This window comes from Phaseolus vulgaris, chromosome 1, assembly GCF_000499845.2.
Source record: "Phaseolus vulgaris cultivar G19833 chromosome 1, P. vulgaris v2.0, whole genome shotgun sequence".
NCBI classification, from domain to species: Eukaryota; Viridiplantae; Streptophyta; class Magnoliopsida; order Fabales; family Fabaceae; genus Phaseolus; species Phaseolus vulgaris.
In genome coordinates, this window is record NC_023759.2 from 8725662 (window position 1) to 8744351 (window position 18690).

The window sequence follows — 18690 nt, forward strand, 5'->3', positions numbered from 1 at the left end:
TCATTTGCAACTGGTGATGCACACTAGAGGATTCATCATCCATTCAGCAAAAGAATAATTGAAATGTTGTGCCTTATTTTTCAGCCATAACCACGATTTGAGTTGGGCATTGTGAAACACTTCTTCTGCATCAACTACTCCTTGATTGAACACCACTAAGTTTCTATGCTCCCATAAGCACCGTACTATGGCTGCCCACACACCTTTCCAAACCTCATTTTGTATATTACTGCTCTGTATTAAATGGAAACTCACAAAGTGGGCCATAATGTCATTATGTTGGACAAACACTAATCCAATCCATTTGAAGCATAAAGCCCATACACGTAGTGCAAACTTACATTCCAAGAACAGATGCTGACATGATTCCTCCTTTGTCTGGCACATCGGACACACTAGTGTGCTTAACACAACTCCTCTCCTGCCCAACAAAACCCTCCATGTTGTGGTTAACACGTTAGGGAATGCCTTAGCCTTCCATAAATACTTAAAGGCATCATAGTGTGGTCCCCTATCAATTTCATCAAGGCAAACATAAGCAGAACTCACATTATAACATCCAGATTCATCACATGACCATACCTGTATATCCTTTACATCCTTAATGATGATGGCTCTAGTTGAGAGTATACCGAGCTCCTCTTCCAGTGGGATTTCCCACTCAAATCTTGCACGCCTCCATCTTAAACACCACATCCACCTCGCGTCGTCCCACATACCTACCTCTTCCACCTTCTGACCTTGGTTCAACGACACAGAATACAGTCTAGGGAACAATGTCTTTAAGTTGACATTTCCGATCCATACATCCTCCCAAAACCTTGCTTTATCACCCCTTCCTACTTTCCACCCCACAGCTTCTTGAAACCACCCATCTCCATCGCCCTCCCCACAGACCTTCCCAAGGTCTTTCCACCACCAGGATTGTAGTCTCATAAATGTATGATTACCACTGTGTTTCAGATCATACTTAGAGTCCAGGCATTCTTTCCATTTTCCTTTCTCACTCGAAATACACCGCCATCTCCACTTGGCTAGAAGTGTTACATTAAACTTCCGAATGTCTCTTATACCTAGACCACCTTCCTCCCTCGGTTTACATATGATTTTCCAGCTTACCCATGATATTGGTATCTTCTCCTTGCCCCATCCCCAAAGGAACCTTCTTTAGATGCTTATGATACTTTTGCACACCGAGTCCGGTGCTTTGAAGAGAGACAAATAGTAGAGCGGAATAGCCGTGATAACAGATTTTATTAAACATATTCTACCAGTCATAGACAAAAATCACCCTTTCCATACACTAAGCCTCAATTTCAGCTTGTTCAGAACCGGCTCCCAGAACTTCTTCTTCCTTGGATTACCCCCCACTTCTAATCCCAAGTACGTAAACGGGATTCCCATTTGATCACAATTCAGAGTCTTTGCGTAACACTCCAAATCTCGTTGGGGAACATTGATACCAGCTATCTTCGACTTATGGAAATTGATCTTCAGGCCAGATGCCAACTCAAATCCCCTAAGGATAGCCTTGAGAGTGACTATATTGGCATAAGAATTCTCACATAGGAACAAGGTGTCATCTGCAAACTAGAGAAGACTCAATTCAACCTCCTTTCTTCCGATCTTAAGACCCTTTAATAAATCAGCCTTCACAGCTTGCCTTACTAGCCCTGCCATGCCTTCAGCAACCACTAAAAAGAGAAATGGAGCTAAAGGGTCACCCTACCTTAGCCCCCTTGACGGTTTAAATTCTTTCGTGGGACTCCCATTTACGAGTACTGACACCGTGACACTTTCCAGACACCCCTGAACCCACATAATCCACCTCTTATGAAACCCCAACCTTTGTAGCATATCATAAAGAAACTCCCATCTTACTTAATCATACGCTTTTTCAAAGTCCACTTTTAAACACAGACCGCTCCTCCCTCCCCTCTTTAGGTCCTCCACCGTTTCATTGGCCAGGAGGACACTATCAAGAATTCCTCTGTTCTTTAAGAAAGCCGACTGACTTTCATCGATAACAGCCGATAGCACTTTCTTAATCCTTCCGCCATCACCTTTGCTATAATCTTATACACAGCACCCACCAGAGATATTGGCCTATATTTCTCAAGAGTGGTCGGATCCCTTACTTTAGGAATCAAAGCTATGAATGAGGCGTTACAACCCTTCGGTATACACACATTCTCATGAAAAAGACACACCGCTGCCACAATGTCTTCTTTAATGAAATCCCAACTTTTCTTAAGGAAATTAAAATTGAACCCATCAGGGCCTGGACTCTTTGTGCCTTCGCACTGCCACACTGCATTCCTTATTTCTTCCTCAGTAAAACTAGCTATCAAACTCGCATTGTCTTCCTCTGAGAGGGATTTAAACTCAACCCCATCAAGACGTACTCCAAAATCTTTTGTTGCTTTAAACCTCTTCTCAAAGATCTTCTTCGCTTCCAGTCGAACTGTACTAGGTTCCTCACACCATTGATCCCCTACCTCCACACCTTTTACTTCATTTCTGAGACGTCTCCACCTCAGAGTTGAGTAGTAGAACTTAGTGCATGAGTCCCCATACTTAAGCCAGTTTACTCTAGCCTTTTGACACATAACAGACTCCAACTTCTTGTCAATATCCCTCAGACAACCAATCAACTCACACCTCTTGGCCCTATCACTTTCCGTAAGGTTACTGAAACAGTCTTGGTTATCAAAATTCTCAATTGCCTGCAAAATCTCCCTCTTCTTGGAATGAATATTACCAAAGACATCCATATTCCATGCTTTTAGATCACCCTTCATCCGCTTCAACTTCTCTTTACACTTAACGAATTCACACCCCTGGACATCGTAAGATGACCATTTTTCCTTTATCATCTCACTAAAACCTTTTTCCAACATCCAGGCATCGATTGTTCGAAAAGGCTTAGGCCCCCAATCTTTAGCCATAGATTTGACCACAATAGCACAATGGTCAGATACTTCCCTTCGTTGAACATACTGTTTGCTCATAGGCCAATGATCCAACCACTCTTCCGTAACAAGCACCCTATCCAGTCTTCTTTTCACCGAGCCATTAGATTTGAACCATGTGAATTTTTTACACACAATAGGTATATCAAGCAACAGGTTTGTATCAATGAACCTGTTAAACCCATCCATCTCACTTGAATGGTCAACCCTATCCTTACTTCCTTTCCTTTCACCTCGTCTTCTAATGACATTAAAATCACCGCACATACACCATACCATATCCTGTGAAGACGCTTTAATATTAGACAACTCCTCCCATAGTAACCTCTTATCACTCAGGTTACATGCAGCATACACATTTACCACTACACATCTTATGTTGGTTTTTGAATAATAACCAAACACCACAATGAACCCCTTTCCCATGACATGACTATCGTACCTGAAGGCCTCTTTATGCCACATTGACAGAATGCTACCACTTCCGTTATCACCTTCGTAATGTAACCACCCAATATTGTTATTCCCCCACAAAGAAAAGCACTTAGCATCAGAAAACACTTTCGATTTAGTTTCTTGATTACAGACAAATTCTGCTCCTTCGCTCCCTATGATACGTCTCAAATAACTTGTTTTGATGCTCCCCCCGATACCTCTGATATTGAAATTCACAATTAACATTAATCACCTTTTACATCACCCTTCTTATTGCAGTTCACCACCTCTTCATCCCTTGCTTCCATTCTCACATATTCATTAATGACTGCATCTTCATCTCCTCGGCATGCTATCCCAAACCGCTTTCCAGATTCCCACAAATTGATAGGATCATCCGCAGCACGATAGGAGCACCAACGGGAGTTGCAAAGATTGATGTCCTTATCAGAAATTGAGTCCATCGATACACCGTCCCCACGAACCAAGTTTGCACCAGCCTTCTGAAGTCTCGCACTAATCCTTGTTGACCGTCTCGGGTTGGGTAACGAATCCCCTAGCTCAGACAAAATTTTCTTCTTTCTCCTTCGTAAAGGGGAATTAGACATACTTCTCGCCTTTAGTACCCCCTCTCCTGTAGATTTTGTAGCGTATGCACATAACCATGTATCTCCTTCTGTTCTGTCATCTTCTTGAGTTCCTTCCTCTTGCTCCACACCTTTCCCTTTCTTCATGATTTTCGGCGATCCATTCTCAAGCATGGCTGCTCCCATTGGGCTACCTCCAAGAATACACTGGCTTGAACCATGATTTTCCTTTCTCATCGGGCCTCTTACAAGGCTTTCCCCATTTTTACCTATATTACCGTTGGCACCCCTACCACCACTAGCCACTTCTATTGACCATTTCGCAGACCCACTCTGTTCCGCTTCTATTTGGGTTGGGATACAATGGGCCTTCATCTCCCTTGCGCAGCCCAACCCTACGTTGGCTTCTTCTAAGTTATTACCACATTCTATGTCCATCACTAGTCTTGCCACCTCAGCTTTTGCAGGGGCACTCCGTAGGACGGCGCCACAGCCACCTTCAGACAGGTAGAAGTCAACATCTTCAGACACCTTTTGCTCCTTCCTTGCTACATTCGTTATAGTTGTGTGACTTTTCCCTTGACATGTGATATTTTCTGCAGTGTAGCCCCTATTGAGTGGTTTTGTCGTTAGCGGCTTTGTCGTTTGCGAACACTGTTCATCTTCTTCCTTTGCCTCCCATCCTTCTTTCGCCCCGATTGACCAATGTTTCTCCCCCTCCCACAACCGGTGGTCCTCCAAACCATTATTGGCTGTAAAATCTGTTTCTTCTACATAGGTTTCTGAGGAGGAAACGCTGTCTGATGATTCTGAATGGGCACTTTTAAACTTATAACTATCTTCACAACACAGTGGTATCTCCTCCTCAATAAGAATATTGCATAACTGCTTATTAATTTGCACACATTTTGCTAATCTCGCACTATCAACTTTCAAAATGCGAACTTGGAGCCGTGCATATGCCAACATCTCCCACGATTCAGTCGCCTTATCAATGGATATAAGTGAAGCCGATGGGTTCACAATTCCGATCAACTTGGCAAAGCAGTCCCTATTCCAATAAGGCAGCGATAAACCATAACATCTTATCCATACTAATCTATGACTCGAGCCGCTAGATACCGTCCAAGGCATTATGCTGGCAAAAACATTGTCAAACCATTCACCGTTTAGTTTAATAATCTCCTCCATACTCTCCCCTTCTCTCGGAGTAAGCATTATAAGGTTGTCCCCCATGGCCCTCAATGTAAGCATACTCATTCCCCCTTTCACTACTTCCTCCCCCAATATGTCATTATCCATAGCATCTCGGAGCTTCCCAATAACACTTCTTTCCATCCATGGAAAAACAGAGAAAAGGGTTATGATGCTCGGACCCTTCCATTGTTCCGACTGTTCTCCCGTCACAGCTTCAGCATAGGATCTTCTCCCCTTCTTCTCCACCCAAGTCTCCTGACTACTCTGTTTTCTGCTAGGCTCAGCTACGTTCTGGTATCGCTTCCTTTGTTCCGATTGTTTCTCTGCGTAGATAACCCTCGAGACCTTCGTGTCCAATCTGCATGATTCGGAGTAAGTTCTCTTATATTTTGGAGTGTTAACATAGAGTTTCCTACTCCCTATGTACACCTGATCCAGCTCTTTCTCCAACTGCCCTGCATTTCTAACGCCGAAGAAGCTCACAAACCCAAACCTCCGTCCCCATTTGTTGAGTCTACGTGGGATAAAAACCTCTTTCACTCTAGCCCATTTCTGGAAGATCTTGAACATATCGATCTCTCCAAGCTCACTTGGGAAATTCGAGAAGAAGAAAGTTATGTAGTCTTGTGCAATACCGTTTCTTCCATGGTAGTTCAGGCGTCCTCTCTCCGTGCGACCTCTCCTCCCCTGTTGACGGGGATTCATATGTATTCAGATTTTTATAGACACTTATATATAATAAATTTTGTAAATGAATGTAGGAGTTTATGACAATATTTCTTGCCAACTGTTTCTAGATGTCATCCGGTTAAACTACCAAAAATCATCCAAGAACAAAATTAAGCATTTGCTTTTACAATTTATATAAGATCGAATATCTCCTATCAAGCTCCTTCAGTCTTTTCTTTCGATTTCTTACTGTGGAAATGGGGTACCTACAAAGATACTTTGATGCTCAAGTCAGTTGAGGTGCTATTTAGTTTGCAAGTTCAGGATTAAAACAATAATTACCTTTTACCATGGGTCTCCCCTTATTTATACTTTCCTGTTGGGCTTTTTCCTGCACTAAAATTAGCCTAGGCCCAATGCTCTCTTAATCACATTTATAATGCTTAATTAGATTTTATCTCCTAACCTTTGAGTTAGAATGTATCTGGTCTCAGTCGAGAGGCCGAATTGTCGTCATGTGCCTACTCGACCTATCGAGTTCTTTGTTCCTGGTAGTACAACATCAATAATCAAATTTCTCAAAGAAGAGAGAGGAATAATAGTCTTACTCAATAGAAATGTCCAAAACATACAATAAGATATCCAAAGTCAATCTAAGCTTACCATACTCTCTCTATAAATACAATGCACAATTTCAAAACCAATTATTGCTCTGACAAAAAAAAACATTAAACACCTCACAACCTAAGCAAATCATCCAAACCATTAACACCCAATTCAACCAAACTTTGTAACATTTAGACAAGCTGAACTTCCTTCCATTACACAAGGAAACCCCACAAGGTCAGACAATAAGAACAAACGATTAAGTTCATACAAAAATTCTCAAGCAAATTTTTGGAAACATCTGGGAAAGATTAGTCGAGAATACAATACCTGGGAGCATAATGAGTTTGCATATAGGTGGCTTCTTGCATCCACCTTTCCATAATTGGTATCAATGTGAATCATCCTTTTCAAATTTGGAGTTTCAAGAGACATTTACTTTGAAACACAACTAACTAAATTTAAGAACTCTTCAAGAATTTTCTCTTGTTTAATAAAAAATATAGTTAGCTTAAGTTGCCTCAATTGGATCAATAATAGAATCTTTACATGTGATGTAACGAAATAACTTCGTTGTGAATATGTTTTGGTTTCTTTCTGGAAACAAAAGACATATATTGTGAAAACCTTTTGTGTTTTCTTTGTTTGTATTTTATATAATGTCTTCTTATCTTTGTTTGTATTTAATATAATGTCTTAACCTTTTCTTTCTTTGGCAGAGGTAACCTAAAATAAATCAAATTCTTGATGATGAAAACTCTATGCTTGCAAGGAAGTTGTTGATAAATTAATTGACATATATCAATCAAAGCATACACTCTTGCATGACAAGTTAATAGTGAGACAAAACTGGCATAAGGTTACCCGTTCTCGTTAGGATAAACTTTATAAGTGGACTTTAAGTCTAACTCAATCTTATAAAATCAATCCATAAGATGAGTTTTGCATCCACTTATATACTGTGAAATATCATTATTTCTAGTTTGGGATCTCCGATAGGAAAGTGCATTGACTCTCGGTTGAAAGCTGATAGGATTGAAGACAAGAAAATAACTATCAAACATGAGAGTTGACTGTTAGCTTGCTAAAGAGGACTTATGGAGATTTATCCATTCTTGTGTAATTTTGATATCAACATGTAAGTTTAACATTTTAAAAGAGTTTGACATTCTTACATATGAGATGCTCTTAACTTTCATTTTGATAAAGTGTATATGTAATTTTAATGACTAAAATTGAAATAAAAATATATTATTAAATTATAATTTTTTTTATAAAAATAGTTATAATAATAAATCATTTTTAATTTTATTGTAAGTAATTTTTTACTACATGTATGGTTTTTGAATGTGAGTAGTTATTTAAATTTAGAAAGATTTGTAAGATATTTGTAAAAAAGATATTAATTATTAATAATGTCATAATAAATTATGAATTATTAATAAACGTTGGTAGTATTTTTATTTTTTTTATATTTGAATGTGTTAGTAAATTTTTTGAAAAAACAAACAAAAAATCATGGTGAAATTAACACACAATTCTTGAACTCTACCAATATAATATTTCATTGTCATATTTAAGGTACATGCAAAGTTGTTTTTCTAATTGTAGCCTCTAGCCTAGTTGCTTTTATCCAAACGAAAGAGGAAAAAGATTTCAAATTTGAAACGTAGTATATGAAGATCGTCTAACGTCTAGTGTATAGCAGAAGATAAACACCACCTAGTACTGTATAAGGAATGTCTAACATGTGTTAGACGATCATCGTCTAGCGATCCTTTGTTTCCATATCAAGATGTGATGGTAGGATGGTTTGTCATTAGTTTCTTTCTAAATTTCTTAAAAGTTTGTATTTGTAGTTTAAACGATATTTTCATATTTTGTTTCATTGCATGCACATGAAAATGGAATTTTGAAGGAAACAAACTCTATGCTCCGAAGGAAGCCCACAAGAAAAAACATAATGCTCCAAAGAAGGCCCAAAAGTCTTGTTAAGAAGTATCATGACATTAGCCATGAAAATAATCAGTCTTAGTGTTTATATCAGCTAAATAATCTATTTCAAACAAATTAAGTATCTAAAAGTTGATGCATATAATAAGAATTAAAATTTACCAAATGTGTGTGTTTAGGAAAGTCTCTCTTAAAGTATTTAATAAATAAATTAATATCTCTTTTGTTCATTTTGTTTGAAGAGTGTCATCAAAGACGACCACACATCTTTTTGTGTCCAAAGTTTATTATATGAAAATAAAGTACAAATTGTTGCAACTATTCTACTTGCTACACAAAATATTGTAAAAAATATTTTAAAATATTCATTTCAAAAAAGTAAAATTTAAAAGCTTTTGAAAATCTCTTGAAAGCTTCATGTATAAGAAAGTAGAACAAGCTTTTGAGATTTTTAGAAACATTTCGGTTAAAATATTTTTGAAAGATTTTAAATTTTATTTTCTAGAACTAATATCTCAAAATGTATTTTAAGTTATTCGAAAATAGATATTTTAAATGGTTTGAAAAACATTATTTTATCATAAAAATGTTCATTATGGGATATTTTAGAAGTATCAATCTAAGAAAATTTATAAGGATGTTCTGTTCTACATTCCGTCAAATTTTTTCTTAGACTGCGTCAATTAGTAAATTTGCTAAAATATCTCATTTAACTCGTCATCATTTTAGAATATTGTTTTTGGAATATATTTTAGAAATTTATTTAGAAAGCACATTTCAAAACATATATAATATGAACAATTTATTTTAAAAATTATGTTTTTTAATAAATATATTTTATAAATTTTGAAAAATGTCTTCCGAAACTATTTTGAAAAAGTAATTCAAAAGTTATAAAAAATATCTTTTCCAAAATTGATGAAGTGTAGAGAGAAAGGATTTGGGTGCAGAAAGAAACATCCAATTTATACAAAAAAAAAAGATTGGGTAATACAACCCATAACCCGACCGAAACTGAAACAAAAACAAAGAAATAAAAAAAATAAAAAAATGATGCTTCTCAGTTAATTACGCCTCATCCTACAGACTTTGTCGTCGACTGCGCCTCGCCGTGTCGCTGCAGCCACCTGCGAGTTGTGCCACCGCCGCCGTCGCCTGGTTCGTCCTTTTGCGGCTGTCCCATCGCGTATCGCAGCTGTCCCGTCGTCCAGCCATCGTGGTTCGTCCTCTTTTTTTTTTTTTTTTTTTTCTGTTTGCCCTTGGTGTTTTGCTTTTATATTTATTTTTATTTGAATTTAAATTTCTATGTTTGTCTTTTTTTTTTTCATTTCAATTGTTTGTTTTTTTTTTGTTGGTGATGCTTCCGCCATAACCGTCATGGCTTACCTTATAGTTGCAGTATCTGTTAATTACTTTCAACTTCTACTACTGCATTTGAATTGGTGATTGCCACATAATTATTTTATATATCATGGGATTAGAATTGGACGCTTAACCTAGATTTTCATAGCACGAGCCTTAGTGTTTTGAAGAGAAATCATATATTGGATTTCTCATAAAATTTGTATGTAGTAGAGAGGTTGGGTGCATGGGATTTCACCTCAGGAAATCATTTGCTAGGCCCAAGGGCACTGTACATTGTCAGCAGTTTACACTCTTAGCTTTTCTCCTATTGTATAGAACCATTGGGTTTGAAACCTCACTAACAGTATTCCCTCGAGCATCTTTATAAGAAGAGGTATGCACCCACATTCACACAAAAAAATCCAAATTATCAACATCTTACATGCTGACTAGGATCATATTATTTGTACCTTCTGAACTGCTTCACTTGCAAAGTTTAGATGTCAGTGTTATTCGATCCATGAGTTTTGCATATATTAGTAGGGAAATTATCAATTTGGTTTGTTATCTTTTGGGTTAAATCTGGTTTAGTCCCTTATCTTTTAAAAAGTTTCATTTAGTCTTTTATGTTTCTAAAAGGAGAGTCCTTCTCTCAGTTTAATATAGCCCGTAAAATAACCCACTCACTCAGAGAATATTTATTCAACTGCAACTGCTAATGCTTGTTAGTTAAAGTCTGAAACAAATGTGAGCTAGAAATTGCAAAAAATAGGATTTCCGAGATGTAGGTATTTAATTCCATCAAACAGTCACACCCAAGACAACCATCCCAGTGGTTGAATTTCTCAATGCTTGTAGCTTTCCTTCCTTCATTCTGACCTTGAGGACTGCCAGGTAATGATAGTGAGCCTAATGCAACAGCCCAAGATGAACACAAAACAGAAGAAGAATAGGCCAAAAGAAAAATAAAAATGCCCACTTGGCTAGAGAGTTGCATATAGTGGATCTGTGTGGTGTTGTTGTGAGCACTATATGTGATAATTTGAGGTGTGAATGAAATTCCTTTAGCCTAATCCTATCTCTTTCTATTTAGCTTACCCTTGTTTTCTATTAGTCTGTCTATAAGTGAGCATACAGAAAATGGCAATTGCGCCCGCACAAATTCCTACTAGCTTTGGCCATGAGTTGAGGGCATGTCTTCGTTGCCGCCTTGTCAAAACCTACGATCAGGTTTATTACTATTTTAACAATTTTTGTTGCTTTTTTGTTATGCTTTTATTGTTTACACTTTGTGCTTGTTTTACAGTTCCGAGAGTCAGGCTGTGAGAACTGCCAATTCTTTAAGATGGAAGAAGATCATGAGCGTGTTGTTGAATGCACTACTCCTAATTTTAATGGGTTAGTTGTTGTCAATTGTTTTTCGTCCAAATTCCCTCCACTTTTTTTTTTTTCTGTCAGTACTCATTTTGGTTTTCTTCTTCCATTTAATTATACAACAGGATCATTTCAGTCATGGATCCCACTCGCAGCTGGGCTGCCCGATGGTTGCGCATTGGTATGTCCATTCATCTCTGGTTGTGATGATCGTAATTTTTCCCTTCCTTACCTTCCAGCTTTCTTTTTCTTTAGACTAAAATATATTTTTGGCCCCTTATCTTTTTACTAAGATTGTTTTGATCTTTTGACTTTTAAAAGATTCATTTTGGTCCTTTTATATCTTAATTTTGGGTTGATGTCTTCTGGGAACATTAATCACTTTTTATTTGGGGACCAATTTTGAACTAGTTTTTTTACTGATTCATGAAGTATTTTACTTTAGATTCAATTAAATGGAATTTTTGGAAACCAATTAAGGTTTGAATCTAAAGGGTAATAAACACGGTGAAAACCTGGAGTAAAAATGTAATTTAAATTCTTTTAAAAGACAAAAAAACATTTTGGCCCTTCCTTAGCAGCATTCTGATGAGATGGGAGTGGTACTTTGGAATATGCATCATTACATTTTTTCTTTTGATTAAGTTTTTCATCTTTTTCACATTCTTTGACTTTATAATCAAATTTTCAAGACCTAAGACATAATTTGAGAACTCATGAAGCTGCGTGAACTTGAATTTGAATAATATGAAATATAATGATGGAAGGTGTTCTCTACTTTGTTTGCTTGCCACTACTTTTGTTGTTTGTTAATGTGTTTATATACGTTAGATTGGATCGTGATAAGCAGCATAAAGATTAAAGGTAAAAGAAAAATAACACCGTAGAGATTTGATAATGTGTTTATTTGGTTATTTTGTTAAATTTCATTCCAAGGAATCAACTAAATTGTATGCCAAGAAAAGTGACAATAACATGTAAAGAGGAAAACTGAATGGATGTTTTTTTGTAGACTGAATTTACTTGTGTTGCCGTTAAGTTATAAAATTTGGTTCTCCTTGAATATGTTGCAGCCAAATTTGCTCCTGGTGTTTATACTCTTGCTGTCTCAGAGGCACTTCCAGAAGAGATGCAGGTTGGTATACTTCTATTTGTATGATACAGAATTAGATTGCATAATATATTACTTGTGATAGATTTCATAATATATTAGGATGCTTTTAAAGGGGGATTCATAGCTATTTCTTTCTTGTACAGGAGTTGGCAATTGTCTAATGATGACTTTGTCAATTCATCCAGCCACATTATTCATTGGCCCCTAGACCTTGCTCCTCTATCAAGGGCAAGTTTGCTAAAATAAAGTTTTAATGTTGGAATAGAGGAGGAGGATGTAGTTCCAACTAAAATGAAAGCTCATGGATAAAAGATAACAAATAAAAAATACTCGAAATCAATTGCAAACCCATAATTAAACTTCAATTGAAGACTTGCAACCTATAAGGCTTAATAAAACTTGCAAATCACCGTGTATCCAAACAGGGTCACAGCATGCGGCTAGCTATATGGAAAGCTTTTATTGTATAAGAGCTTATGCATAAGGTTGATTGTGAAACTTCAAGAAATAAGCTCTAAAGTGCTTATTTTTAAAAAATCTTCTCCATGATGTTTATTGGAAGAGTTCATAGGAAAACCTTAATTTCTTATAGGCTTAAGTAACTTCTATAGAAGCCATTCTAAAAACTTCCTGTGTCATATTTTCATTCCAATGCGGAATAATCATATACAACTTCAAAATTAACTTACAATGGTTGTTAGCTTGCGTTGTGCATCCTGATCCTGCAGGAGTAGTATTGAATTTCAATTTTGTGAGTGCTGCCATAGACAATTGAAATTCAATGTTAGCATTTTATCGTGCTTTTGACTAGTCTGCCACATAAAATCTTACCAAATCAATAGTCACACTCAATCATGCTAAAGCAATGATTCATTCCTGAAAATGATGAACTAAGTTGCTTGCTCAAACTTGCTCTCCAACAAGCAAGAATCACTATATAGACTTCATCATCTGAACTCGTTCAAAATAGTTTGTTCCGTCTCCATCATGCATTTCTTGCTAGGGGTTTCATCTCAACCATATTTTAACTCCACCTTTTTTGAGGACTGCCTCCTTAGGCGTGCCTTCTACCTCTAGTGTACATAGTGGGGTGTTATAATATATGGCGATTTAATGTTTGGTTTGTTGAAATCCTCTGTTTTTTTTAAAGCCAAAAATATTTGGAGAGAAGCTCTGAATTTGTGGGTTGGGTTATGTACAACACAGTTTCATGGGGAGTTGGTGTTTTGATCAAGTTCTTTAAGTACTTATAATTTTTGGTTACTAGATTGGCCATTTAAGTAATGAATTGCTTGTTCATTATGAAATGATAAGTTTATTTATATATTTATCTAATTATTTTTTTTGCAGGCTATATGCGAGGACGAGCGTGTGCAATATATGCCCCCAAAACGTTTGTGAAACATGTTATGACATCCTTTAACACAGATAGAGACCATGTTTGAATTTTCTTAGTGAATGACTTGTTTTTCTTTTAATGATACTGGAAAAAGTGGAGATATATATTGGAATTAAAAGGTTACTAAATAGAAAAAAATCCAAGTAATTAAAATAAATAAATAGATAAAAGGATTCTAAATTTGAATAGTAGAAAATCTCACTACTGTCAAAGGTATAAACAATTTTGTTCTTTGTGATGGAAAATTCACAGCCATGGACAAAAAGGTTCGAAATTCCATTGAAAATAGAGCCCAGATAAATAAGAACGAAATTTAATGTCCAGTTAAGTCTATAATAAGATTTTCTATACAACGTATTTATTTATTAAAAATTGAAAATGAAAATAAAACTCATTAGCATAGTCAGTTTGATCTTCATGTTTACAAATTGTATTTACAAAATTCATTTATTCAATGCATCAAGACTTTATATACAGATCATATACAGATCTAATGAAGTACATCTAAAAAATTTAAGGTTCGAAATATTACTAAAATGTTTATTTTTAACCTTAGAAATTTAAATTTACAAGTTGAAGGTTCGAAATGTTACTAAAATGTTTACTTTTAACCTCAGAAATTTAAACTTACAAGTTGATTTTTGTCCATTTTTGTGGGATTGAGTTAAGTTTATATTTATCTTCAAAATTTCTAGGGTAGCAGTCTTCAAAATATGTTGTCCAAAGACCTCCATTGTGGGATTGAGTAAAGTTTATATTTATCTTCAAAATTTCAAGGGTAGCAGTCTTCAAAATATGTTGTCCAAAGACCTCCAATGGCAACAAGATCCCCCTACCTTTCCAGATGTCACCACTTTCAAGCGTTTTCGTAGCTCACAAGTCAAAGTGAACTGTCTCACATTCTAACTCCACAGCATAATCCAAGCTTTGACATACTTATACTAGTAAAGTTCCACATTAATTAATAAGTCATTATGTGGCGTGTCCATGGCCTTCTTCATTTTTGTATGTATATCATCAAGTAAATGTCCAAGAAGCTCATATTGAGAATGTGATTTATCACCAACTACAAATACTTGCACTGTATTGCCAACTTCAATCCAACTACAACCTGGCTGCTTCTTTAACCCCCTGTCCTTCATTTTCATTCTGACATTGGCAGCTTCTTTCCATTTCCCTGCTGAAGCATACATATTTGAAAGTAATGAATAAGTGCCAGCATTCTGTGGTTCAATTATCAAAATTTTCTCTGCTACAAGCTTCCCAATATCAGCATTTCCATGCACATTACATCCAGCAAGGAGAGCTCCCCAAACAGTCAATGAAGCCTCCTCCCCAAGCCCCTCAATAATATCGAATGCTTCTTTCAGCCTACCTGCACGACCACAAAGATCAATCAAACATGCATAGTGATCTTCTCTGAGTTGTATTGATCTGTTTTTCAGAATTTCATCAAAGTATTTCAGTCCTTCCTCAATTAAACCAGTATGACTACAAGCAGTGAGAAGTCCAACAAAGGTGACATCATTAGCAGGGACACCTAATTCTTGCATTTCGTTAAATAAATTAATTGCCTCCTTGCCATACCCATGATGCGCATAGGCAGCAATCATACCATTCCAAGATATCAAGTCCCTTTGCCTCAATAACCCATCATCAAACATCTTCCTAGCAATTCGCAACTCACCACATTTTGAGTACATATTTATCAGAGCTGATACCACATATGTGCTATCCTGAAAAATTGTTTTACTTATCATTTGATGAATTTGTTGTCCCTCGGTAAGACCAGCTAAATCACTACAAGCGCCTAAAACGGTCACAAAAGTTCCAGTGTTGGGTTTTAACCCATCAGCAGCCAGCATTTTGTTAAATACCTTCACTGCTTCTTCACTTAGCCCATGTTGCACATACCCAGTCATCATTGCAGTCCAAGTAATGACATTCTTCACACGCATTTCACGAAACAGCTTCTCTGCATGATTTAACTCCCCATTCTGAATGAAACCCGTGATCATGGTATTCCAAGAAGGCATATTCCTCTCAGGCATCCTCTGAAACAACTCCAGAGCCTCATTCAACCTCCCATTTTGTGCATATCCCGTGACCATTACATTCCAAGAAACCACATTCCTAACAGGCATCTGATCGAAGAGTGCTCGAGCATCCTCAACCCTCCCATTTTTGGAGAGACCCGCAACCATGGTAGTCCACGAAACCACATCCCTTTCCTTCATCTGATCAAAAAGCCTCTGTGCATCATCAACTTTCCCACACTGCACCAAAGTTGTAATGATTGTATTCCAAGAAACCACATTCCTCTCCGGCATTCTCCTGAACAAGTCCAAAGCCTGCTGGGTGAGGCCATTCCTTGCATACCCATCAACCATTGTGTTCCAAGACACAACATTCCTCAGCGGCATCTCATAAAACAACCTCTCAGCTTCCTTAACTTGGTTAAGTCTGATGTACCCTTTAATCATGGCTGTCCAAGTGACCACATTTTTCTTGGCATCCAGTCTATCAAACAGCTTCCTGGCTTCCCTGATCATGCCACATTTCAAGTACCCATTTATCATTGTGGTCCACAAACCAATGTCCCTATCAAGCATTTTGTCAAACACTTTGCGTGCATCGTCGATTTTGCCATCCTCACAGAGCCTGAAGATTAAGAGATTGCAGCGCTTCATTTCCGGGTGATTAGAAACCGTGGATGTTAACCTGATAATAGTAACATTGCTGCTTAGCGATTTGGGAAGAGTGAATGGTAATTGATATAGCAGCTTCTTCATGTTTGTTGGTGTTTAGCGAATCGACGAGAGAAGATGAAGAACAAGAATTAGATTGTTGAGGAGATTATTTTCTAATTCTACACTAGTTGCTACCCAGATTTTCTTCAAATAAATTACTGTGAAAATTTTTCTTCTACTATTTATATCAACTCGTACCCTTTTAATAAAAGTAATATCAAATTTATATAATATTTATTTGTTTTATTTTGCATAACAGAATTACCTATTTTGCTTTTTATATGATTTTTTATTTAATATTTCAAAATTTCAAAATTTATATCATAATTCTTCTGTTATATTTTTCATCCTAAACTCATTTATTTCAAAGTTCTAAGTGTTTTTATTCTTTACAACTTTGAAATAAAAGGTGTCTAATTAAGACCTTTTAAATGAAAAACATAATTGAACTACGTAGAAATTATGATATAAATGTTAAAAGATTCTTATTTTATCTTTGAAGATAAGGTGTTTAATTAGGATATTTTAGATAAAAAAAAAGATTATATGAAATTTGAAGTGCTGCTGCCAAAAGTTTCCTATAAATGCTAAATAGGGAAATTTTACAATGGAAAGGAATCAACTGAACATTCAAAACCAAAGCAACAAAATATTCAAAATTTCTAAATGAATGTTCATAAATCAATGTTATGATGTAAAATCAATCTTCATAAATCAATGTTCAACAAGCAGATTTTTATTAGTAGATTATTTTTTAAGTAAAGCATGTTGCAAAATTTCAGACAGAAATTGAACGAGTTTTAGGTGGGGAATTTGGTTGAAGACTTTATATAAGCTTTATCATCCTTGAAAAATGTTGTATTTTTCATCAAGAAAGATTATGTTGCATTCTCTAAAATCCGACCAAATGTTTAAATTTAAAACAAGTATCTTCTTCCACACAAAAATGCACGCTCATGGATAAAAATTAACAAATAAAAAGAACTCTAAATCAAAGAAAACAAGTAACTAAACTTACATTGAAGACTTACAACCTATAAGGCTTAATGAAACTCATCATTGCTATCTCAAAAAACTTGCAGAAACTTTATAAAATTGTAGGGACATGGGTTCCAAATATTAACAATGCAAATAGAATGTCACACACAACAATATTTTACAGTTAAGCCTACAACACATGATTTATCTATATATTAAGAAAATGGAATCAATACAATAAATACGAGATTTGATATCCTCTAATAATAAAGCTATGACACAAATAAATAAAAGTATTCTTCATAATTTATATATATATATAATATAAATATTCTTGATTATATAAGATCTACTACTTGTTTCTAAAATTATAACAGGACCTATAAGCATGTCTCTGTACAAGTTTTGGTAAGTCTCCACTCTTTATATGATAAATTCACAAAAATATCAGCCTCCAATGATTTTATAGATTAAGGGTATGCTTCGAAAAATTTCTGCATAAGCATTTCTAAGAGAAAATAAATAAGAAAAAGTTAAATTTTTTTCTTGAGCTAAAATCACCTTATGCATAAGCTGAACTAATTTTAGCTTACGGGGAAACTGTTGTAAGTGTTTATAGAGAAGCATGTCCAAACGAACTCTAAATCAAATGACACCAATCCAAAACTTGACACACTCACATAAATCAATGCCCCTATATAGAAAATAATTTTGATTAATCCACCATTGAATTGTTATTATGCAGAACTTGCATATCAAATTTAGAAACTTTAAAAATTAATAGCAAAGCATCTGATGAAGTTCGAGCATTGTACTTTTATTTTAAGATATTTCAATGTAACAAGAAATTTTATGAGCTTGATGTTTATGATGCAAACAGTAATGGATTGGCATAAAATTAACTTTGATTTACTCCACCACGGTACATATCCTAACCTAACCCTATGATTGCAATAGAAAGAATATATTGGTGACATCCAAAAGAGCATTATTTAAACAAGGTCACTGAAGCATAAGAGTTCATACTTTTACAGTATAGAAAGGTCTATATCGATTCAAAAGATATCATAAATTACTAGGGCAGTGAACTGAAGAGGAGGTGATTGAAAAGTATCTCCATGAAACAAGCAGGAAGATACCTTTAGCTGTTTAAAAGAGCATAAACTTGTTTAAAAGAGCATAAACTTATGGAAGTAAGGAGATTACTAAAGGAACAAATGCTGAAAAGGTTTCTTGAGATGTCTGGAAACATCTATCCAAACTTGGTAAGGGTCTTTTACTACAATTTTTAAATTGTTGGGGATAATATTTG

The 18690-nt window shown here is 35.8% G+C and overlaps 3 protein-coding genes across 3 annotated transcripts; 1 reads left to right on the forward strand and 2 right to left on the reverse strand.

Moving 5' to 3' along the window:
• Nucleotides 1–4432, reverse strand: LOC137815481 (uncharacterized). Its single transcript, XM_068618597.1, has 5 exons — nt 3661–4432; nt 2016–3466; nt 1292–1530; nt 1120–1205; nt 1–1034 (listed from the first exon to the last, which is right to left on the reverse strand). The coding sequence occupies exons 1-5, from the start codon at nt 4430–4432 to the stop codon at nt 1–3; spliced, it is 3582 nt and encodes a 1193-aa protein (XP_068474698.1).
• Nucleotides 4433–9463: 5031 nt separating this feature from the next.
• LOC137813486 (transcription elongation factor SPT4 homolog 2-like) lies at nt 9464–13788 on the forward strand. Its single transcript, XM_068615777.1, has 6 exons — nt 9464–9638; nt 10878–10993; nt 11070–11161; nt 11263–11318; nt 12211–12272; nt 13602–13788. The coding sequence occupies exons 2-6, from the start codon at nt 10904–10906 to the stop codon at nt 13650–13652; spliced, it is 351 nt and encodes a 116-aa protein (XP_068471878.1). The 5' UTR covers nt 9464–9638; nt 10878–10903; the 3' UTR covers nt 13653–13788.
• A 272-nt stretch (nt 13789–14060) lies between these two features.
• LOC137813487 (pentatricopeptide repeat-containing protein At2g35030, mitochondrial) lies at nt 14061–16570 on the reverse strand. Its single transcript, XM_068615778.1, has one exon. It carries the CDS (start codon nt 16440–16442, stop codon nt 14592–14594), a length of 1851 nt encoding a protein of 616 aa, XP_068471879.1. The 5' UTR covers nt 16443–16570; the 3' UTR covers nt 14061–14591.
• Nucleotides 16571–18690: the final 2120 nt, after the last annotated feature.